This window comes from Musca domestica, unplaced genomic scaffold, assembly GCF_030504385.1.
Source record: "Musca domestica strain aabys unplaced genomic scaffold, Musca_domestica.polishedcontigs.V.1.1 4, whole genome shotgun sequence".
In the NCBI taxonomy this organism is placed as follows: Eukaryota; Metazoa; Arthropoda; class Insecta; order Diptera; family Muscidae; genus Musca; species Musca domestica.
The window spans coordinates 22274959-22289049 of record NW_026712328.1 but is presented as its reverse complement, the minus strand read 5'-3'; the positions used below and the strand labels follow the sequence as shown (position 1 = coordinate 22289049).

At 34.1% G+C, this 14091-nt stretch overlaps 1 protein-coding gene across 1 annotated transcript in view; it reads left to right on the top strand.

Annotated features, from left to right (window-relative positions):
• The window catches only part of LOC101891812 (probable serine/threonine-protein kinase roco5), a 350337-nt gene that overhangs the window by 235072 nt on the left and 101174 nt on the right, over positions 1–14091 (top strand). The window contains exon 3 of the mRNA XM_059126805.1: positions 5493–5614. Coding sequence (XP_058982788.1) covers positions 5493–5614 — 122 coding nt within the window. The remainder of the gene's footprint in view (positions 1–5492; positions 5615–14091) is intronic.

Sequence of the window (14091 nt, the reverse complement as noted above, 5' to 3'; positions counted from 1 at the left end):
TTCTTCCGTTCACTTCCTTGGCGTCTCACCAAAATACTTTTGTACACTTGTAAACAATATAATGGGCTGCCACTGGAATAATTTTAACAGCTATTTAGCCCTGTTCGTCCATCAAACGAATTAAGATAGGAAGCTAAAATTTTCACAGATCAGTCTTTTGTGTGCAGGCAGGTCATGTTAAAAGATTGGCCATATAGGACCACGATATTGAATGGCCCACATATAACGGTACCACCCGATATTCGGTATTTTGATGATTTTACCCGCATTTTTCAACGGAATTGTCTGAAAATCCACACAAGATGTTCTCTCTGAGTACTTAACCCCATGAAAAAGAATTGTCTATATAGGTCTTCGTTGTAGTATAGCACCCATATAACGCTACCCTGAGATATTTGGTATTTCCAAGATTTTTGCAACATTATTCTCTGGAATTGCATCAAATTTCGTTTTGAAGTTCGCAATGATCACTACAGCCTATGACGGAAAATTTGCTATGCGGGTCCATGTTTTAGTATAGCCCAGTACCTTCCATTATGCGGTATTTTGATGATATTAGAGACACTATTCACCGGAATTGTTTCGAATTTCGTATTTGAAGTTCGGAATCGATACTACAGCCTATGACGGATTACTTATCCAGCACCACGTCTTAGTTTAGCTCCCATATAAAGGTTTTTACTTGGGCTGTATTTTTCGACAGATTTTTTTTAAATTTTCAAGTTCCTTCGGAATGTTGGAGGGTATAAAAAGTTCGGCTCCGCCTAACTTGGCTTCTTTTTTACTTGTTTTTACGAAATAGCCTGTGGTTCAGTCAGATTTCTCTTTATTTCTCAAACAGCAGAAACCCAAAATTTTCAATAAATTTGGCTACAATTAAAGTATTCCAATGGTCAATATTATAAGTTAGCACGTCTAACTTAAACATTTTTGCAACGAATATTTTCTTACAGTGTATATTTTACTCAATGCGAGAAATGGATAATTGTTCAGTAGACTGTAAAATCGCTTTGCTATTAACCACTATCATACAATCACGACATCGTCATTTGCCACATCAGACTCTCCTCCTCTAAAATTTGAATGCATGCTGGATCCATATGGAATATGATATTACATTACATCAGGCCATTGTTATTTCGTTAAAAATCTTTGTTTTTTTTAATTTTTTATATTAAAAAATATAACAAACATTTTTCACACAAAAAGTTTATTTATTAGAAAGTTCAAGTGGAGTTTTTTCTCATAGTTTTTTTTTAACAAAATTGCATACAAGTGAATGTTGTCATCATCAAAACAAACAATGTCCGACGAAATATAGGTGTGTTTGTTATTCCAGTGAAAAACATAGTCATATATCCATTATGACCACCAAAATATTTATGATTTCAGCCTAAGGTCATTTTCAGTTTTTGTTACTGATTTTTATAGTTTTTTTTATTTTATTTTTTTTTTTTTGCAACTCTTGACCCCCAATTCATTGGCTGGCTGGATGGATGCACTCACTATTGCACAATGTTCATTGTTTGTTTAGTCACATGTTTGTAACATTGTGTATGTGTCATGTAACTCGTTCGTGTCCAGACAACAAGTCTAAACATTTAACGAAAATTTATTATTCCATTGACTGAATACATATTTTTTTCGCTTTAAAAATGTAATGTTTATTTCATGTTCATACATTCACTTGAATTTCAAGGAATTATATTTTGAAAAATTTTAAAAACACCGTTAATGTGTAATTAATTTTGTGAAGGTGTGCCGTTTCATATAAACTGTTCTACTTAATAATCTCAGAAAAATTACAAAACTTATGTTTTATTAAAAGTTAAAAAGTATAACTCGATTTTGCCGGCAGACGTTTACCCTCAGCCAATGTTCGATTATTTAAATATATTTTGACATCTATTATGATTATTCATATCATTGACCCTCTAAGGAGTAGGTTCCAAAAAAATGGGCCAATATGGTCCATTTCATATCGGACCTAAATACATATGATAAAATATTGTGACGTGCCAGGTTTGGACAATATTAGTTACTTCCTTCACTTTATATGAGATATGTGATAATTTTTAGAAAAATCGCTGACTTCTTTCGCAAGTTATGACAGATAATAGTATTGAAAATGGCGAGCCTTTGTGGGTGTGGTACCAGAACGAGTTCGCAGGTATATGTTATCTTCATAACAGATCTTGTGTTAGCACAAATATTTGTACAGGGTGAGATGAAACAACTGCAACCAACTTCAGACTGCTGTCATTTGCAACCAACTTCAAACTCCTGTCTCATCCGACAGCTGTTAAAATTATTCCAGTGAAAGATCAACATATTGTTTACAAGCGTACAAAAGCATTTAGGTGAGAATTTTTCAGAAAAAAAGTTATTCGGGATGGAATTCAAGCGTGATAGTGTGACTTTCGAGCACTCCAGCATTTAAATGTGAATAAATCTTTTGTGTCTCGCACCATCGCTTGTTACCGTGATACTGGTAGCGTAGCCCGACGTTAAAGAAGTGGACGGAAAAAAACAGCAACATCAGCAAAAATGGCTCGAAAAGTAAAGAAGCTACTTGATCGAAACCCGCGTCGCAGGGTTCATGAGCTGAACATATCGCAATATTCCATTCGGCAAATATTGAAAAATGAGCTCGAGGTAAAGCCATTGAAATTCCAAAAAGTGCAAGAACTTACATCGCAACGGAAAGGAAATAGACTCAAGGAGCTAAAGAGTTGCTTCGCTTGGCCGAAAGTGGTGAACTGCCGAATTTGGTTTTATCCGAAAAGAAAACATTCGTTTTCCAGCAGTTTGTAAACAAACAAAACGATCGTGTTTACTTGCCAAAGGGGTCAGCTGAAAATGTGCACTTTCGGTTGGCCATGGTGATGGTGTTGGCCGCCATAGCAGCCGATGGTCTCTCTCCGCTCGTATTAATCAACCGTGGCATTAGAATAAATGCCGAATATTATCGCGAAAATATTCTGGAGGGTGTATTAAAGCCCTGGGCACGCAAATATTTTGGCCGCAGACCTTGGACATTCCAACAGGACTCAGCACCTTCGCACTCAACACGCGCCACCCATGTATGGTTACAAAATGAGGTTCCTCGCTTCATTTCCAGCGCACAATGGCCACAAAAATCTCTGGATATCAATCCGTTGGACTATGTGTCTGAAGTATTTTGAAAAGCAAGATTGGCACTAAAAAATACTAAAGTGTCGATCAACTCAAGCAAGCGCTTCGCCGGGAATGGGCCAAAATACCGCAGAGCAACATGCGGGCAGCGTGTGAGGGTTTAATTGGCCGTTTGAAGGCCTTAATTCGTGCCAAAGATGACCAATTCGAACAAATCTAAACTTAATCTAAAATTTGATGCTATTTCTGAAATTTTTTGCTTTCGTTCTAGAAATTTAAAAAAAAAAAAAATGTAAAAATTATGGCGTTTGATTTTGTTGCAGTTTTTTTATCTCACCCTGTATATCATCTTCACAATAGATGTTGTGTTAGCAGAAATTTGAAGAGATTTGTGAAATTTGAAGAGATTTGGATGCTTATTTCGCTTTCATTGGGCGTTTTGTTTTTCAAAATCTTAAACCCAATGTGGGGAAGGTACCAGAAGAAATTCCGATCTTTACTGTTTTTATAACAGATCCTGTGTTGATAGAAATATTCAGATGTACCAAGTCTAAATGGAATCGGATATTAATTTCGCGTTTTATGAGCTCAATGGATATTCAAAATTTCGACCTTCTGTGGGGGAGGTACCAGAAGGAGTGGGCCGATATATTCGATCTTAGCACCAGATCTTGGGTTAATAAACATATTGGGATGTGTGAAATTTTAAGACAATTGGATTTTTACATCAAATTTTATAAGAGTTATAATTATTCAAAATGTTTACCCTTTGTAGGGAAGCACTTGATGGAGTGGACCGATATTATCTATTTTTGAACCTGACCGAGAACTGAGCCAAATATTAGGATTTGTGAAGTTGAAACAATATCAGATTATTGCTTCTCTTTCTGTGCAGAATATATAAATATTTTCTAGAAAAGTTCAACCTTATGTGGGGGAGTTACCAGAAGGAGTGGACCTATGTATTCCATCTTAGCACCAGACCTTGGGTTAAAAAATATTGGGATGTGTGAAATTTGAAGACAATCGGACTCTTACATGGCATTTAATAAGAGTTGTTATTATTCCAAATATTGACTCTTTGTAGGGATGAAGTGTTCCGATATTGTCAATTTTCGCACCTGACCGAGCACTTAATTACTTTTATGTGCAATAAATTATTTTCTTTGAAAATTTTGACATTTTGTGTGGGAGGTACCAAAAGGAGTGGACCGATACATTCCATTTTCACACCAGACCTTGGACGGACGGTCATCGCAATATCGATTCCAAATCTCCTGAAACGGATTTGGTCCAAAGAGACCTAGGGTCTACAACGTTATTTCAATGAGGCTCGTATCAAATGATATGTACTCTCCCAAACCACATGGCTGATGGTATAACTAGCCATTTGGCTGAGGGTATAAACATTATCATCTTTTTTGGAGAACCACGCCCAAAACCTTCTTAAGAATTCGGTGATGACAAAATATTAGGGGGTTTTGGCCGGGAAATATAGATTTGTCTGCCTTATCTAAATAATCAATCTTATTATAATTATAGCTTAATTTATATTTTTTGTTTTTCCTTTCCAAAAACAAATTGATGATAATCATCGCCAATTTTTTTCAATTGTTTGGAATGCCACTGTATCTGAGAGTATGGCATATTACTCCTTGGCAAGGTGGATGGCTAGATTGCCGGCTGTCTGAGACTGGCTGGCTGGCAGGCTAGCACCTCAATGTCATTAACACTTTCACTTATGAAGTCTGACTGTGGTCATTTGAACAATTTGTTGTTGTTGTCTGTGACCGAGCGAGCGAGCAAATAATGAATGAATGGATTTGGTGAACTCATAATTGTTGTTATTTTGGACATGAATTATTAGCTAATTGTATTTTTTCAAATATCTTTTGTTGAATTTTTAAAAATAAAAAACAATTGTTGTTTGGGTTTTTGGGTGTTTTTTTCACTGTTTTCTAAATATTCGGTGCTTTGTTTTATCAGCAACCAAAACAATTCTGCACATTTCTATGTTAAAAAATATTCAGGTGTTGTATTGCTAACCATTCCCTCCACTGTTCACATAAATTATATTTATTTTTTTTTTATTTTATTTTTCTCTATTTGTTTTTAACAAGCATTGTATTTCATTGTGTTCAACATGACCTCGACATTGGCAATTGCTGGTGGTGTGAAGTTTACACTCGTTTTTGTTGTTGTTTTTTTTTTTTTTTACTTTTCAAAATGATTTTTCATAAAACAATTACTCATAATTATTTGTTTTTGTATTCCAATTTGGCAATTCGTTGTCTAATTATCTCCGAACACATTTTCGTATTTTTCATTTTCTATTTCTATTTTTTGTTTTTTTTTAGGTCACTCATCGTTCGACGGGTGAAGTTATGGTTTTAAAAATGAATCAATTGCGCGCCAATCGACCAAATATGCTGAGAGAAGTACAACTGCTTAACAAATTGTCACATCCAAATGTATTAAGGTAAGTGCGGATTGTTGTTTTTAATAGAAAAAAATATATTTTTAGAATAATAATGAAAATTGAGACATAAATTTTCGAAACAATTCTGGGAAATATTTTTTGAAATAAAATCAATTTTTATTTATTAATAAAAAATTAAATTGTGTTTTTTTTATTATATCGGTTAACCTTAAACTGTGCTCATTTTATGTGGAAATAGAAATACAGTTTAAAACAAAATTAAAAAAGGTTCGAAATTAGCACTCGTTTTTTTGACGCAGATATTCCCTCAGCCATAAACCATTTAAATACATTTAATAAATAACTATATGTGATGAAATATTTTAATTCGTACCATTGACAAATCCATAATTTTTCATCAAGACGATCCTAAAAATGTCACGATTCTAAATATTCTTAAAAATTCACGATCTATAATTGAAATTCCACGATTCTTTGTCAGAACGACCTTGTAAACATAAATCCAAAATTTTTATATATCCAGGAACTCTTTTGAGAAACTGCACACATATTTATATACAGGGTGAGATAAAAAAACTGCAACAAAGTCAAACGCCATAATTTTTAATTTTTTTTTTTTAATTTTATTGAATGAAAGCAAAAAATGTCGGAAATAGCATCAAATTTTGGAACCAATTTAGATTTGTTCGAATTGGTCACCCTTGACACGAATTACGGCCAATGAAACCGTCACACACTGCCCGAATGTTGCTTTACGGTATTTTGGCCAATTCCCGGCGAAGTGTTTGCTTGAGGTGATCGACACTTTGGTATTTTTTAGTGCCAACCTTGCTTTCCACAATACTCCAGACACAATAATCCAACGGATTGGTATCCGGAGATTTTGGTGGCCATTGTGCGCTGGAAATAAAGCGAGAAACCTCATTTTGTAACCATTCTTGCGTGGCTCGTGGTGAGTGCGATGGTGCTGAGTCCTCTTGGAATGTCCAAGGTCTGTGGCCAAAATATTTGCGTGCCCAGGGCTTTAATACACCCTCCAGAATATTTTCGCGATAATATTCGGCATTTATTCTGATACCACGGTCGATTAATACGAGCGGAGAGCGACCAACGGCTGTTATGGCGCTCCACACCATCACCATGGCCAGCGATCTTTTGCCAGGACGATCTTGTTATTAATCCTTAATATTCCGGCATTTAGTCGGGTTGACCTTGTAAAAATTAACCTTAGAAATACACAATTTTTGGTCGGAATGACCTTGTAAATGGTATTCATTAAGGTCCACGATCTTTGGTTGGGATGAATTTGTGAAAAATATTTTTAAAAACTTGCAGTAGTTGGTCAGAACGATTCTCCAATTCTTTATGATCCTCCATTTCTGTTCAAGATGGCCAAATTCTCAAAAATCCACGATTATTGGTCAGAACGAGTTTGGGAAAAATATTCTTAAAAAATCTATCATTTTTACACAATCCGGATATGCCTAAAAATGCACAATATCTGTTCAGGACGACGTTGTAAAAATATCCTTATAAGTAATATCCTTTTAAGCTTACCATATATTGTTCACGATATTTTTTCAAGACGACGTTGTAAATACATAAATATCTATATTCGGTCAGAACGAATTTGTGAAAAAAATATTAAAAATTGACACCTTCTTCTTGAATCCACATACCATGTAAACCAAACTCTTGAATTTCCTAAAAACAATTTGGATACCATTTTACAGTAACGCTCACCATTCACAATTACGTTACTATTCGCAACATCTTTGAAAAAGTACGGTCCAATGAAGCCAACAGTCCATAAACCGCACCAAATTTTTGCAATGCTTCTGTCTGATCTTAACTTAGCAATTCTGACAAAGAACCAAAAAATGAAACACAATTTTTTGATAAAAAAATGGATCTTCAAGAACTCATTTACCAAAAATTCGTTTGGCTTCAATTCCTACTCCAGTTGTATTATGAAAGCCTTCTAACCTAAATCCTTCCACAAACAGACGTTGTTGAGTAACAGAGGCCCAATTACTGCGAACGTCGACGAATCCACAATTGATGGTCATCGTGGAAAAAATAATAGGAAAATGTTTACCTTTTACTCCAAAAGTCTTAAAAATCGTTCATTTTTCTTTTATCCCTCCGAACAATACCAAATTTAGTAACATTTAGTACTCATATACAAACCAATCTACATCTCTCTAACAACCAACTGTGATCCAAATTTAGTACCATTTAGTACTTTTTGTACAATTATAGTACACATTCCCAAAACCACCTCCATCTCAATTCCAGATACCAACTACATAATACTTTTAAAACGAATATAGTACACATTTACGAAACCATCTCCATGAAATTGAGAAATCCCATATACCAACACAAACCTTAATATCAACTTTCAGGATTTCATCTCTATCCCTTTGCCCAATAACAAATTCGGAACTATTTAGCACTTTTCGTACAAATATAGGACACATTTCAAACACAGATACCATCAGTAATTAAACATCAAATTTTAAATTTTTATACCCTCCACCATACATAATATGGAGGGTATATTAAGTTCGTCATTCCTTTTGTAACTCATCAAAATAATATATTTAGACCCAAAAAGTATATATATTTTGGACCATAGTTAAATTCGAAGACGATGCAGCCCTGTTCGTCCGTACGTCTGTTGTAATCACGCTAGAGTCAAAACGAATTAAGATATGAAGCTAAAATTTTCCACAGATCTGTCTTTTGTCTGCAGGCAGGCCAAGTTCAAAGATTGCCTATATCGGTTCACGATATCGTATATCCCCCATATAACGGTACCTACCGATATTCCGTATTTTGATGATTGTAACCAAATTTTTCAATGAAATTTTCCGAAAATCCACACAATGATTTTCTTGAGTATTTTAACTCCTAGAAGAGAAATGCCCGAATGTCCACGATATTGTATAGCCCCCATATAACGGTACCTTCCAATATTCGGTATTTTCACGATTTCAGGGAAAAAATTTTAATGAAATTACCTGAAATTCTACACAAGAAGTTCTTTGTGAGTACTTTTCTCCATGAAAGTGGATTGTCCTTATAGGTCCACAATATTTTATATTATCCATATAACGGTAGCCCCCCCGACATTCGGTATTTTGATGATTTTAGTCACATTTTTCAATGGAATTGTCTGAAATTCTACGCAAGAAGTTTTTTTGTGAGTACTTTACCTCCCTAGGAGAGAATTGTCTATATAGGTCCACGATATCGTATAGCCCCCATAAAACGGTACCCCCTGATATTCGATATTTTGACGATTTTAGGGACATTTTGTTGTTTAAATTTCGTATTTAGAATTCTTAATGAGTACTACAGCCTGTGACAGAAAATTTTCTATGCAGGTTCAGGTCTTCGAATAGGCACCATATATCAGTACCTCCCTATATTCGGTATTTTGATGATTTTAGCTATATTATTCACATCCCTCCCTTCGTACACATTATCAGCGACCATTTAGTACAGTTCGCACATTTTTACCCATTTCCAGAACAACAACACCGTGCAATGAATATGAAAGCAAATAAAATGAAGCAAAACAAAATTTTCGGCAGAAAAGTGGGCTTCAATTTTTTTTACAAATTGAAACAAATCTTTAAATTTGTTAGTGCAGGTATTCCTAAAATACAGTTATAGAAGGTTGTATTAAAAAACAAAAAAAAAAGTTTCACAAAAACATTTGATTTTGCCTGAAGATTCCTCAAACCCAGATATGAATGGTGCAGTCAAACGGATATTAATATTTACGGCATAGGCAGATATCTTGAAACCAGGCTTGCGTTTTAAAAAATGATTTCATCTTTATCACTTCGAATGCAATCACAACAAGTTGAATTTTAAACTTGACGCCTGCCAAAATCTGACCATTTTCAAGGTCAAGCTCAAATCAGAGCAGTGGCCATAATACTTATTTTCAATTAGCACATATTATCCAAATTGTTTGTAAATGCTCTCGTATTTGTGTTAAGTGAACGATATTTGTTTTCACAATTTTCCTCCGCTTCTTCTCCGGCAGTGGCGTCTTCTTCAAATGTGATAATAAATAATTGTATAATAATTTTTTTTAAATTTATTATTATTTTGTTATTTTTACTTGAGTTGTGTGTACACACTCAAGTAAAGTGGCACAAGTTTTCCACTCATCTGATACATTTTGTTTAATTTATTTTTGTTTGTTTACTTTTCTGTGTTATCTGCATAAAAATATTTATGTTGTTTGCTATTATTTATTGAAAATGAGTTCATTTGTGATTCATATTTTAAGGAGAGAGAGAGAGTGCGAAAATTAATGTATTAATAATTATTGAATTTTATATATAGTTTTTAAGGGCTACTTTTTACTTAATTTTTTAAGATTTCTGGTTTATGCTATCGAATCACCTAGGTTCTGCTTCCGCAATATAAAGAGAAAAAATGCTATTGATACACAGTTTCACCTCTGAGAGACACTGATCTGTTGTATTTCTGCTCCACGATATCATTTTATTCGAACTGATATTTGCCTGAATAGGCCACCCCCCCCCCCAAACTCACAAAAAAAAACCTGACCTAACATACAGAAAATATAAACACAAAAACAACCCTCATCCGCAACTGAATGAGGTTTTTTAAAACGTCATTTTGACGAATGAAAAAATGACATCACATCCGAACGAAACATGAATCATTAGTTGGTGTTTTTTTTTTTCGTGATCATCCCCTCCATTCATAAATCCGCTATTCTCTTAAATTAATCTGTAGTCAGCAAAAAACAAGCTTTTTTAAAACAATATTCTACAGTTATTGCTATGATGTTTATTTTCTAAACGAAAGCTATTAAGCAAAAACAAAAAAGAAACAACAACGATCAACCACACTGAGATTTAAATACAATTTTATTAATTGTATATAAAATCTAGCTATGCAAGTATGTTTGTATAAACGACAGCGGTAGCGATATGTTTATAAAAAAACACGATTCATTGATCATGAAGTGGGCCAATGCGAACATTTGTTTTTCTACTGCTGATTCTCCCGTATCACACGCCGTTATTCGGTCCGTCGACTAGTTCGATCGTCCGTTCAACCATTCACCAGTCATTTCGATTCTATGAATAGAATTCAAACTTTTGTTGATGTTCTAGCTCAGCCAGTCAGCCAGCCAGCCACACAGTTAGTAATCAATGCAGCAATAAAATAATGGCACTGACCTACAACAACACAATAATGTTTATATTATTTTAAAATAAAAACAAAACTATTTTTTTCTGATTTATTTATAAAACAATAGAATGGAAGAAGGGGGATCAAGTTAGCACATTGTTTGTTTTATGATTAATTAGATTTTGTCACACAACGTAGAATTAAGCCTAAAATCAGCAGGGGACAAAGTAATTGTGTCTAAATCAGCCCAGCTCTGGAATGGGAGCTCTCTCACCAGCCCTTTTATTTATTCCAATAATATGATACATTAATAATTCTAGACAAAATTCATTTTTTAAATCATTCAAAATAAATACTAATACATGAAATGATCTGATATGCGAATTGATGTGCCTAACACACATTGTTGGGCGCCACTGATCTAAAGCTATTTAAGTTTAAAAATTGGTAATCTGCAACATAATATGTCTTAGTTTTAAAGATGCGGGTCTCGCACAAGTGTAGCAGCTGCTACATTCACAGGCCACAGGTAAGACTCATTGTGGGTCACTCGGGCCTACCAAATAGTTCTCCTGCAGCTTAACATAGGACGCCTGCAAAGCTGATATTTAATCTTCTATTTTTTTTTTTCTTTTTTTTCTATTTACTATATCGTACTCTTTTTTAACCGGAAATGTCAGAACGCTAAGAGAAATGTGGAACTCGTTCTGAGAGATCTACATTGTAGAAGTATTGTTCGTTCTGAATAGGGCCCATGTTAATACTCTTTATTATCAGTTCAGAAATAAAGGTTTTTAATATTGCCACCGATATCGACGCAAAGTGATCAAACCCTTCGTTTACTGTCACACCCCCGATTTCGAAAGCTGGTCGAAGCTGTTTCCTCATTCATATACATGCTACAGAGGGTATATGTCATGCTCATTGAAATAAGGATTTTAGACCCTAGACATTTCGAGTTGATCTAACCCATACCTCGGAAATAACCACTCGAATCAGCGTAGAGAATCAAACTCGCTCGAATTCGAAAGGAGAAGCGCTCGTGGGGGTTGAAAAATCAAGCATACTCTCTTTTTCAACATCACTCAATTGTGAGCGAGCTACTTTGCTCATTATCGAGTTGTAGTTAGAATTTGTACAAATGCAAGCAGATCCCGCTCTTGCCGAGTTCTTTTTTAGTTTCTGTCATAAATTCGATTATATTTTAACTCCCACTCGACAACGAGCAAAGCAGCTCGCTCTTATTTGAGTGACATCGAAAAAGAGAGTATGCTTTATTTTTTCTACTTCCAGGAGCCCTTCCCCTTGAATTCGAGCGAGTTTTACTTTCTTCGCGAATTCGAGCAAGTATTTCTGAGGTATGGATTAGATTAGTTAGATTCGTAGAAGTAATAAAAATTTTTTACTCAAAAAACAATTTTTTTGAGCCATGCCACGCATTGAGTAAATGTGTGATAAGATACAAAAAAATCACCGATCCTTTACTTATGCTAATTGTCATTACTTATACTCTATTCACTCTTAGAATAAACTCTTATTTTATTTCGAGCTCTTCCAATTAAAACAAAAAAGTGGGAGTGAACTTTGTATAAAATTCGTACTCTTCGAGCTCTGCCGTTCGCTAGCAAGATTCACTCGGGAGAAAGAACGAGAAAATGTTGGCTCTGATCTTGCCACTTTCGTTCTTCTGTCTTACTTCTAGTGCGAACTATGTTGGTACATCTGTCAACCTTTAACCGAAGTCGGAGATGTACAAATCGGACCACTTCTCGTTTAAATCATTATTATTATTACAAGAAGAGATCGTCAGATTTCGTTCAAACTTAGCAAATCGTAATATTTGTGTAGCTCACTCAGGCGGGAAAATAAATCATCGGCTCACTTGCTTTAGTATCTCCCTGACAAAGAGTTAACATTTTGTTTAAATCGAATGTGAAATAAAAGTCCGATTGTCTTCAAATGTCGCACATGTCAATATATTTATCAACCCAAGATCTGGTATGAAGATGTGATATATCGGACCACTCCCTCTAGTACCTACCCACAAAGATAAATAAATTCAGTCAAATTTAATGTAAATATGGGGTATTTCATCTCCTAATGGTCCCTTCCCCAAATAGAGTAAACATTTTGAATAATTATAATTCTCAATAATTATAACTCTCGGCGCCCTACACCTTCAAGCATCATCCCCACATAGGACAAATATATTGAAGTTTGTTTGGCAGGATTTTAGTCCACTTCTATTTCTATATTAAACCAACATATTTTTGTCAGATATTTTACCATTGTCAATGCCTGGATATCTATTTAAAACCGTATTTGTCTTATTTCTTACCACTTTATGAAACATTTAGATCTTGGTTATCTAAGTTATTAAAATATAATATTAGATTTTTTTCGTTCCTTAATACTCAAAATTTCATATGGACTTCTTCAAGCCCTTAACATTATTTACAGTTTCTAGTCCAAACATGAGCCATTCAACGAAATAATTTCTTCCAACCTAACCTAACTTAAATGTTTTGTTTGTTTGTTTATATTGATTTTTTTTTTTATTTTTTTATTTTTTGTTTCAAGTTTTAAACGTTGTATTTAGAAACTGTTATTGCGGTTTAATTCTCAATTACAAACAAATTTTTAAGTGGTTTCTATGACGACTGTGTGGCAAACCTGTTATTGTTTTAAAAAAAAGTATTCAATAACCGCTGCTGCTGTCTTTATGAGGTAGCACATTCCATTAATTGCTCGCTTTTTTCGCATTGAAAATATCAATTAGCAATTGGAATTTGTAATGGCCACAAACAGACAAACAAATCTACATTCCATAAAATGAATGGGTTCAAAGGTGGTAGTGATTATCACGTAATACACCGAACAAAAAATCAAAGTGATGGTACATAAATTCTTTAAATTATGAATCACAAGGGCAATAATTCTCATTAACTTTAGATACATTTTGAAGGGTTAATCTTTTGTTTAGAAATTCTATGTATATTTCAAGTAAGCACCATAAATGCAATGAAAATAATTACCAGCCATGAAAAACATAACAGTTCAACTTCAAAATCAGACTAAAATGGGACTGTGTTATTGATAATAACCTATATTTAAAAAATAAAAATAACGCCATCTATGAGTCGCTTTTACACTGATTTTGTGAAAGTGAAGTACACTGAACAAAAAACGGTTTAATGTATTGATTCTTCACTTTTATTATGTCTTCTACCAATTGAAATAATTTTATTTTTGAAGATTTCTTATTTTTTATTAAAAATGCTATGGTTGTTTTAAGTAAGCAATATAAATCTCAAGACAACAAGAAA